This window comes from Pteropus vampyrus, unplaced genomic scaffold (genome assembly GCF_000151845.1).
Source record: "Pteropus vampyrus isolate Shadow unplaced genomic scaffold, Pvam_2.0 Scaffold2, whole genome shotgun sequence".
NCBI classification, from domain to species: Eukaryota; Metazoa; Chordata; class Mammalia; order Chiroptera; family Pteropodidae; genus Pteropus; species Pteropus vampyrus.
This window is the reverse complement of record NW_011888783.1, coordinates 17,729,045-17,740,576: the sequence shown is the minus strand read 5'-3', so window position 1 is coordinate 17,740,576 and position 11,532 is coordinate 17,729,045. Positions and strand designations below refer to the sequence as shown.

General features: G+C 36.7%; 1 protein-coding gene across 1 annotated transcript in view; it reads right to left on the bottom strand.

The window, feature by feature from the left end:
* The window catches only part of SLC25A12 (solute carrier family 25 member 12), an 83,917-nt gene extending 73,081 nt beyond the window's left edge, over nt 1-10,836 (bottom strand). Inside the window, exons 1-2 of the mRNA XM_011357586.2 lie at nt 10,725-10,836; nt 9,745-9,798 (exon numbers count right to left, since the gene is read on the bottom strand). Of these exons, the coding sequence (XP_011355888.1) occupies nt 9,745-9,798; nt 10,725-10,736 (66 nt within the window). The 5' untranslated portion in view covers nt 10,737-10,836. The remainder of the gene's footprint in view (nt 1-9,744; nt 9,799-10,724) is intronic.
* Between the last annotated feature and the right edge of the window lie 696 nt (nt 10,837-11,532).

Below are 11,532 nucleotides of genomic sequence, written 5' to 3'. Positions count from 1 at the left end.
TCACTGTGAGGAAAAACATGAGATCCTGAACACTAAAATACTTAGAATTATAAAATACATGCATTTCAAGGTCACTTAAAATACATTGAAATAGTCATTCTAAAATGCTTAGAAATACAGACGAGCATAGGAACCCAGTTTCCTTCCTTGCTTTACTGAATTTTTCTGCCTTTGCCCAAACAGGAAGTTATTATTCTAACTCTTTATCTTTCCAAACCAAGGTTTCCTTGGGTTTTAGCTTCCACTATTCTCAAGTTTACCAAGAGACCAGTCCTGACTGGTCTAAGCTAGCTTCATCTCTGTTTATCCAATATGTGGCTGTAACATGAGTCAAAACAAACTGTTCCTCCATGACGTTGTTCCAAGCGAGATGAAATGACATTTTCAGATGTTAATGTACTTTCAATTTCAGTTACTCAAATGAAAACGTCACGAAGATATCACATACAGCATTTCCCATATAGAAAAATGAATTACATGAACAATGGATGAGGAAGACATGTACCAAGACAAAGTTCAGCATATGAAGCTAATCCTTTTCCTGTCCTTTGCTATTACTGCTCTTATTTCTAATGGAAGCCAAATTTAGTCAGGAATGTATGCCCTTTCACTACACTCTGCATAATGAGCAAAGACCACAGCAGATCTGACATACAAACCCTGTTACAATAGTACAATGTGGAATTCGTCGTCTATCATAAAAATGTTTTAATATTAAAAAAATGTAAATACATTTGGCCACACTAATTTTAATTTTAACGACTTTATTAATCACGTTAATTTTTTAAAACAAAGATTTTAATTAGTGATGCAAATTTTTTCTAATATTTACTAAAATCAACTATACATGCATTGGGAAAAGGCAGTTTTATACATCTAAGTTTAATTAGCACTTTCAGTTACATATTTCACATACAGTAGAAACAAAACATTCTATTTGATTTTGCAAAGAAATTTCCCATAAGACTGTCCTTCTAACTCAAATTGCTTCCATGAAATACTATGTGCTTATTTTTCTTTTTGCTTTAATATATGTATTTTTACTATCCCTTATAGCATGTCCTACTAAACAATGCAATTCCTAACACAGTGGGGAGCAACAAGACCCTTGTTAATCACTGAAATCAACTGAAGCAACCATAATAAACTACGTCTACCAAAACAATTTCCTCCTCAAAATGACCAAAAACCTTGGAACTTAAATAACTCCAGAGAACTCAATAGCTAGAACTAGAATGCTTCTCAGGGCAGATTAAGTTGAATAATTAATTTACATTGTTCTTAAAATAAATATTTCAATCTCTTGGTCTAAGTAACCATGGGAACATACAAGAAGCATATATATTTATAAACCTGGGCAAATCATGTCTTTGACAATCAAGGTGCAGCTCCTAGCAGGATAGGATGCTTTAATGTTGGTAAGCCTTGATTAAATAAATACCAAGATTTCTGCCATAGAGAAAGGAGCTTTATCCTTGTAGGAAGCAGAAAATACTAAAAGATTTAAGAGACAAAGTAATCAAATGCAATGTATGAACCTGGATCTTGATTTTAAAAAAGCAACTTAAAATAATATATAGATACATATATAAAACAATCAGGGACATTTCAACACTGAATGGAAATCCATGTTATCAAGGAATATTTTTAGGTGTGATAATTGTATTGTGGTTTGTTGGTTTTTCAGTCATCATCTTTTAGAGATACATACTGAAGTATTTACGTATGCAGTAATATGATGTCTGGGAATTGCTCCAAAATAATCCAATGCAGCTGCAATACAGATGAAGCAAGATTAGCCATGATATTTGGTGAAGGTGAGTAACAGGTACATGGCAATTACACCATTTTCTCTCAATTCACATGTTTGAAATTTTCAATAATAAGTTTTTTAAAAGGCTACAGAAAAATTTAAAAATAAAAGGCTACAGGAAAATGAGATGATTCTATATGTACTGACATACCTGTATCTATAAACAATTTTAAGTAAAAAGGAAAAATTGTGTTAAAATACATAAAGCAAGTTTCTTTACTGTAACCTTGAGCAAGTTACTTAACTTTCTGGGGCTCAGTTTCCTCATCTATAAAATGGGAAAACTAATGGTACCTACCTTATAGAGTTGTTCTGAGGATTAAATATAATGATTTGTATAAGACTTAGAATAGTACCTGAGACAAAACAGTGACTGAGTAACCAACAACTCAGTTCCAGAAGCCAAATAATGGCCATGGCACTGGTTTCAGTGAATGACGCTTCAGAAATTTCAGTAGTACAGTAAGTCCTCATTTAACACTAACAATAGGTTCTTGGAAATGCAGTGAAATGACATATAAAGAAACCAATCTTACCATAGGCTAGATGATATAAACAAAAGTTCCTATGGCATCTCATTAACATTATACTGAAACAGAATTGAGTGAAATGACATTATTCAAGGACTTGCTGTACTTGAGTAAAAAAGAGCTGGACAGAACAGGGATGACTTTTTAAGAAAATAAAATTACACACATACAGAGTGAATTATAAGTCTCTCTTTAAGGTCTGTGTCTTGGTATTTCAGAGCTTATGGTTGGACTATTATTCCTTTTCTGGTCCAGACTGAGCAACTGAAGGCTCAAAAGAAAACTCAAGTCTCTCAATCTCAGACCATGGTTATACCCCATCCCAGCACCTATAGACTTGAGAGAAATTTCCTCTTACAGTCGTATTTCCAAGTGTGGAGATTTGTGAAGATCTTCAGATTATGTCCCAAGAATGTAATTAACTGATTACACGTACATAATCATAAACACATATTAACATCGTAGTCACTTTGTACGTCCAGCAGTTTCCTGGGGAAAATAAGGGACTCAACTCCAATTCAGGAAAGAAAAGTTCTCATCCCATCTTAGAAGAAAAGGAAGAAGAGAAGGAACTAAGCTTTATTTGGTTCTACATGTGTCAGGCACCATTTACACATTGCCTTATTTAATCTTTATAGCATTCCTATGTACTAGGTATAGTTATATTTCTTAGATGAGGAAACAGGCTTCAAAAAGTAATGAAAACACCTAAGGTCACACAGCAAAAAGGGATCAAATAAGGATTCAAATCCAGGTTAGACTACAAAGCCCATGTAGGCTCCAGCTATGCTTTGCTGCCTCCTAGATGAAAAGGAGTTACCTGAGGCCCAGCTCAAGTATTCTAAGAACCCTATAGACAGGAGGAAATTAAATTGGATGAATTAGTCTACTCAAAGGAGTCATTCATGAGAAAGCAGAGAAATGTATAAGAAAGTTGACATTTCAATTTGATCTATTTAAACACAAACAGACTCATTCCACTTCCAAAGCAAAAGACCTTCAGTGGTTTCCATGATGCTCTTAAAAAAATAAATAAATAAATCCAAACTCTTCTCCGTGGCCTATAAACAAGGCCCTGCTTGGTTTGCCTTTTTCAGCCTCATTTCTTACTGGCCATTCACCTCCTAACTCACTGATGCTCCAGGCACACTGGCCCCCTTTCTTTTTGTTGAACATATCAAACTCTTATCCACACTTAGGCCTTTATACATGTGAGACCTCTGGAATTCTCTCTACTCACTTTTTAGTTCTCAGCTCTAGTTCTCAGTTCTATCACCTCCTCAGGGGCCTTCAATGACCACCCTCTTGAACAATGATGGCCTTTTCTATCTTTTTGTTTATTTCCTTATTGGACTTGTCACGTTCTACAGTTGCTTTGTGTGTATGTACATGTGTCCGTGTGCGTGCATGCGTGAACTTGTTATTGTCTGTCTCGCCCTTACTGAACTCTTCTATCTTATTTCTATAAGGTAGAACCTAGCACAATGCCTCGTCTGGCACATAGTAGCCAATTTAAAATGTATTGATTGGTAGTAGAACATAACATGATATTTAGTAACACTAATTTTTTTATCTTTTCAGTTATTTTTCAATCTTTCAAGTTGCTTCAAGAATAAAGTCTCACTATGGTGCTAATATGCTCTTAATGCCTAACGCCTTTTTTTAATGAGAACTCTATATAGTTTATGATAAATACTTTATAATCTAAATATAAAGGTTATTATCTTCAATTCCTATATTCCGAAGAACTGGTGAAAACACTTTATCATTGTGGTTAAGAAAACTATAGCTCCCCTTCTGTGCATCTCATACTGGGTTTATTCAGCCCAATTTATGCTGGGTAGTCTTATTTTAACTTCAGGTTCTGAATTGCTACAGTCTTACTTTTTAAATTATTCACTTGCTCAAAATTTCATACAAACGCATTGAGACATTGTTTTATTTTCCCCTAAAACTTCCCCCAAGTTAACAACTTAGTATCTATCCTTCCGTACCTTTCTCAATGCCCATTAAATCATACAAACATATGTGCAAAATACATCATACAACATATATGAAGTGACTCGGGAAACTAAAATCATGCTATACATATGTTTACATTTTTCTTTTCTCACTTAATAGTACATTGGAAATCCCTCTAAATCAGCTGAATAGTTCTAGTGCATTATTTTTGGTATCCACATAATTTTCCATGGTATGGTTATTTCATAATTTTTCTACCACTTCCCTTTGATAGCATTTATTTTGTTCTACCCCTATGCTCCTCCTTTTTTGGAGGTAAGATTGAGTGCTGCAACTAACAACCTTGTACATATATATTCATATGAGTATTTTTATTTCATCAGGATAAATATCTCAAAAGTAGGCTTGTTTGTTTAGATGGTATCTTCTTTTATAACCACTGCCAGATTGCTTTCCAAAGAGTCTTTGTTTCCACAAATACATATCTGGCCTCAGCAGATGTTATCAATGTTTAATACTACTTGTATTATAACGGTAATATTGTTACACATCACACACTTTTGAAAACATAGCCCTAATGCATATTCCAACAAAGTAAAAGGGTCTCATGCCTAAAGCCCTGCTTAATTTCCTTCTCAGCACCCCAGGTTACTGCCAAAAGCAATAAATTTGTAATGTGTAAACAAATATTTATTGCGTAAAAGGACATTTCTTTCAAATGAAATATGTTATCATAAAAATCCTAAGGAAGAATTACTCTTTGCTTTACATTAGCAGCACCTTCATCTACTTATTCACTAATCCTAAACAAGTCAGAAAAAAGTGTTTTCATAATTTTATACAGGATATGATCTTTATTGTTACATTGGTGTTAATGAGAAAAAGAATAGGCTCAAAATGATATTTGAGTTCTATATTGCAGCATATTTTTGTTCCAGCATAGGTAATGGTACAGTGTCAACACATGGCGCTTTTACCATACAATACAATGATAAATGAACAATAGTAGGTCTATCAACTAGAAAAAAAGAGATCTTGAAAAATCATTCACTTAAAACAGCTTTTGATAAACTTTGCCAGAAAGCACAGACCAGATTAAGACTTTACTTTGAAATTTGTCAGGCTTACAACACGGATGGATCTCAAGATAATCATGCTAAGCGAAATAAGCGTGACAGAAAACGTTGAAAATCACATGACATCACTTATATGTGGGATATAAACCTAAAAGCAACAAATGAGCAGGACAAACAAACAGAGACTCATGGACATAGACTATAGACTAGTGGTTCCCAGAGGTTACTAGTGGGGTGGGGGAGGAGCAGGGAGGTAGACGGGGTAAAGGGGGTCACCTATGGGGGATAGGGGGAGGGTGAAATGGGTAAAGGAGATCAAATATATGGTAGCTGAAGGAAACTGGACTTTGGGTGGTAAACACAATAGACTATACAGATGTCAAATGATAATGTACACCTGAAAATTACATAATTGTATTAACCAATGTTACCCCAATAAACTTAATTTTAAAAAAATCATGTGACATTTGTCAGGCTTATAACAAACAGCCTGTGACATTCCTGTTGTCCTCACCTCTCCTCCCTCTTCATAGCTTCTATTGTCTCCTTTTGCTACTGTATACTTCTGATGTAGCAAAATTGGGTCAATGATAGTGTGGGGGTGAGAGAGGTAAAAGAAGAAAGTTAAATCAAGAAATGATAGGGCAGTAATAGTAAAATCTTAGCTTGACAACTGGTTGCAAAATTATAGCACAGATTAATACATAAGAATTCAATTGTCATGCTCCAATTTTATAAGCTTTGGAGGCAGGAAAAAAAAAAAACAGATTACCGGTGAATATCACTTGTTTTAACAAATAGAAAATATAGCTCATCAAAATCTGAGAAGCAATGAACATAGAAAAAAACAAACCTATTCCCTGTATTCAAAATAATAATGCTTTACTCTTTTAAAGCCTTTCTTATAAACTTGCACACATAATTCCATTAAACATAGATATACCAGCACTTCAAATAGGAGTATTTTGCTGTTTACAAAGCAAATGACTTTTGAGCCATACTATTTGTGAATTTAGACAGTGGATGCCACAAATATAAATTTTACAAAAGAGAGCTTTCAATTGTATTCTAAAATTCAAAATCAAATCTTCCCTGTACTCTTTAAATACCTCAAATGATCTTGAACTCAAGTGACCCTCAAATCCTACCAAAACCAAATTACACTAATAACAGAATAATCTATATTTTAGTTTTGACTGAATCCTTTTTTCGAAACTCTACTTTAAACTCCCATGGGACCTTTCTCCTAGTTCTTCCCCTCTTCCCACTTCAATTGTGAATATCACTTATAAATCAGTCCCTTATATTCCCTGTCTTATTTTATACTTAATTCCCCTAACCACAAGGATTTACCTACCACCTATATGAATTTTTATTTGTCCAAACCTGACTTTAACTTATTTAGATATATTTATTTGGCAACCAAACTTAAACTCCTCTACCCCAAAATTCCCAAAACAGACACTTATCAATTAACATTCTAAAAATTCCAGATTCACTACATATTTAATTCTAAACTCAATAGAGTCATCCCTTAAAAAGTCCCTGGTATTGCCCTTCCTCTCCATTTCCCCAGCCATCAGCCACTCCAGGTCATTATCACACACATGTATTATTTCAAAAGCCTCTTAGCTGATCACACTACCTACTTTCCAACCTCTCCACACTTTATCCAACGAACACAAAGAGCTGCCAGAACTCGCCACTTCAATTTGCCCACTCAGAAACCCAGAGTGCCTCCCCACTGTCAAATCCAAACTCCTTGGCTAAATGGTCTAGGTAGTCACCGTGTATAGACACTTTCTTTTTTTTAATCACCTAACAGTTTTTTCTTTAGCTTCTTATCTAACGCAGCTGCCATTAGCCTCTCCCATACACCTAACTCAAAAATCATTCCATTTTAAGATCCCACAAATGGTATAATGCAAAGGTTAAGAAGAGTATGGGTTCTGTAGTTTGATTTGAATCCAGCTTCTACCACTTAACGAACTAAGTCACATTAACCAAGTCATTTAACTTCTTCTAACCGGGACACTAGCCCTACCTCCTCCTGAGGTTATGAAAATACCCTTAAAGCACCTGGCCAATGCCCAGTACACTGCAGAAAGACCAATAAATGTTAGGCATTGTCGTTGTTATTACATGGCCACTCTGATCTTGGCAAGCCCCATCTGATTGCTCTATCGGAGGCTACGCATTTGCTTTCACTATTCTTGACTCCGTCAACCACAAACTGTTAGAGATGGAATGGGTCTCAGGCAAGATTCAAGTCTTGGCTCAGTCCTCCCCTTTGTTTATTCAACTTGGTGTCTACTACTAAACTAAAACGAGTACACACAACACACAGAAAATAGGCCTTAGTAAATATTTGTTGGGTAAATATGTTAAGTGCTAAAGAAGTATGTAGTTAGTATGTATTTTTATCTATTTTCTCTAAAATATTAACAAATCATATGCATCTAAAATAAAACTGTTTCTAAACAATGCCCTATAGGAACTATAGTTTGTTCCCTCAAGGAACTAGTGTTTGAAGTATTCAACACAGGAATAAAAAATTCTGATGTTATTTGGTAATAGCTGTCTTCAAATTAATTCAACTAAGTATATTGTATCTTTCTAGCTGCTTATGCCTTCCTGAAGGTAATTATCTATGTTTTCTCTCTCTTACCTATCAGTAATTCTAGGGTCAATGTTTTACAGTTAGTGCTAAATGTGCAGTTATGAATTCCACAAATTTTCAATATAAAAATGAGCATCATCAAAATAATGAGTAAAAAGATAATAAAAGTTAGAAGTCAAACAGCTAGGCAAAGTCCCAGCTCTCTCCTTGTACTTCCAGTCCCTCTCTCCCCAAAAACAAATCCATACCAAACCACAGATTTTTTTCCTATAGGATTTTTAAAGCTGGAAGGACCTCAATTTCCATTCCCTTAAGTCCTACCGAGTTTCACATGAGCAGATAATGCCCAGATGGGCCAGATAATTAGCCTATGGGCACAACAACCTGATAAAGGCAGGACTGGGAATTGAACCCAGTGTTCCTGACACCTAGGTCAATGCTCTTTTCACTACATCAAGTATTATTTCAATTGATTTCTTCCATGACTACTTAATCTAGAAAATAAAATTAACTGTATCATTTAAACTCCTCACAAAACAATTGAGTGTAATCATACAGTGTGGTTAATACTAACATATCTGGGGCTATTTTCAAGAACATGTGTCAGGAATAAAGTTTTCAAGCCATAAATAGAACATTTCTATTACAATTAACATTTGTTCTAGAAATGCTTCCCTTCATCAGATATTATAAACTTTAAGATTCCCATCTTCACTAATTCTTTTTTCAAGAACTATACGTAGGTTAAGCAATCAATCCACATGTCTCAGATAAAAATGTCATCTATTCCAGGCTCATCGGCATATGTTAGAGTATGTTCCTAATATAGAATCAGAGACTTTTGGAGTTGGAAGGAACCTTGGAGATCACCTCTCATTTTACAGAGAAAGCTAACACCCAACAGGGATCTGCCCAAGGTCAAAATTTCTTCACAAGAACCCAGGTCTGGAATAGAAAGTTCTCAAAAGAAAATTTCAGAGAAAAACAATAGTTAGTGGAAAACTTTAGTTTGTCTCCCTTTACATCTACTTCTTAAGTACAACTTTCTGCATGAGGAGCTTTTGAAATTTAAGAAAAGAAAGCAAAACAAAAATGTAAGCCAATTTTTTTTAAGTTTACAGCCAAGTCGCTGATCCTCAAAATTTATCACAAGTTAAGGTAGTTCCTGGCAAGAATCTCAGATAGTAACATTTTGTAGCTAAATCTCAAACGAGTATGGATATAAAAAAGGGATCAGACTGGAAAAAGCAAAATAAAATAACACCAAGTCTAGCAAAAAAAAGGGGGGGGGGAGACACACAAATTAATAGCTATAATATTTTTATCTCTGTATCAAATTACACAGAGAATTGCTTATAAGTAGGGAAACTATAAACATGGAACTTTCAAGGACAAAAGAATTTTAATCACCATACCTATAATTACACAAGAATGTCAATATATTTCGAAATTTTATTTTGGTCACAGTGCTTAAGGGAAGCTAAAAATTCTTTTTAATATTCTTTTCCATGTCTTAAGCCATGTTTTTAAAAACCATGAGGGAAATCTCTTATCAAACTTTAATTTAAAAAAAAAACTTTTATTCAAACCTTAACAAAATAAGAATTATAAGCTATATTACCTAGCCATGTTTTTAAGACTACATGAAAAGAGAACATTTCTAAAGGTAAGGCCTGAAAAGTACCAGATTTCCACTTTTATTCCCACCCCCGGTTAAAAAGCACAGTACATAAACCAATTTACCTGCAGGAATATGTTTCTTAACTCATGAGGATCACCTCGCTTGGTTGTCTGCACCTGTAAGCAAAAAAAGGCAATTAATGCTTCACTAGAGATCATATCTCTTCAGATTAGAGTTCACAGATACTAACAATCAATGCTCTTATCTTTTATAAAGGCATTTAGTTTAAAACAAACCAAAAACACCAATTCTGATGACAACTGTCAAATTGGAGATCTGTGACTAGAGGGTGGAAGAGCCTAAAAGACCGCAAATCTACCAGATAGATTTCGCCTGGATTGGAAAGGAAAGACAGTGAGGATCAATCTCTTACTTTACTCCATATCCACTAGCAACACAGCAACCAACCACCTTCAAATCAGGAAGCCAGCAAGAGTAGATTAATAGGAAAGTTGAAACACTCAAATGAATGGCATGGCCTAGCAGCCTTTCTTCCCGATGTAAAGAAATCCAGAATATAATTATCTTCGCGCCCCTCTCTTTCTCCACCCAACTTAAAATATGAAAGCTACTACGTTTCCAAATACTTTCGACATCCTGCCACCTGCAGCGCAAATGCCAACCATTGCCCCCGGCCACAATGAGGCTCCGAATTACTCAATTACTCACCCCCTCCCCCACCGCAATACACAGATGCTTTAGGTATCACCAGCTTTACATGCCACTTCTTCCGACTCCCTTTCTAATGCCCTCCAACTCTGAACTCACAATGCACTTAGGGAAAGACACTACTCTTCCTTCACCGACCCGTGGTCCCCACAAGCCCCTCCAACTCACAATCCCTCCTCGTTCCCCTCCCCCAGCCGGGCATCCTCTCCCTCGGTCCAAGCCCCGCACAGTTCTCCCACCCGCAAGCTAGAGCCCCAGGACACGCTATCTAAAATCCAAGCAAAGAAGGAAATGGGAGGAGGTGAGGGCTTGCAAGCGGGATCCCCAGAATGTCTCTTATGCAATAAAGGCAGCAGCAGAGAGTTGGAGTCACCTTGACCGCCATGCTGTGCTCGGAAGCCGGGGACGAGCGAGTGAGCGAGCAGGGCCGAGCTGTCAGGGCGCGCGCGCGCCGCCTCCCTGGCCGCGCCCGTCTTCCCGTTCCGCGGCGCTGCGCGCGCCCCTATGCAAATGATCCGGGGTAGGCGGGACAGGGAGATGGGCCCAACGCCCCAGCCAGAAAGGGAGCTGGCCAGGGGTCTGCCCACCCGCAGCGCGAAAGAGGGGACACACCTGTCAAGGGGAAGACTGGAGTGCCAGCCGTAGGATTCCGAAGCGCTGCACGGTTGCCCACAGCCGAGTCAACGCCAGAAAAGCCCCAGGTTTCCTAAGGCCTGTTAGTGGGTGTGGCTTTGGGCACCGACTTCAGCCAAAGTCTTTTTACCCTGAGACTTAAGCGATCGCTTGGGGCCTAGGTTGAGCAAGATTTCGAAGGATCAAAGAATATGTTCCATTAATAATAATAAATGAATTAGTGGCAAATACTGACAATAAAAAAGATTGGGAACCACTCACTCTGGGGAAAGCTTAAGTAAACAAAACTTGAGAAATATGCCCCTAAATTGGCATGGGATGAATATGCTTAATGTATTTGTGTATTATGTACTATTATAGCTTTCATAGACTCCCTCCGCATTCCCAATCATCTAAATCTTTTGCACAATGAGATGGGGCACACACGCATACAGGAAAAAAATCCGTTTGTCTTGGACTCAGCTGGCACTGAATCCTGCCCCAATTTGCCCCTACATAAACAACACTACCTAAGAAATAGTAGCTATCCTTTGAACCAAAATAATGTC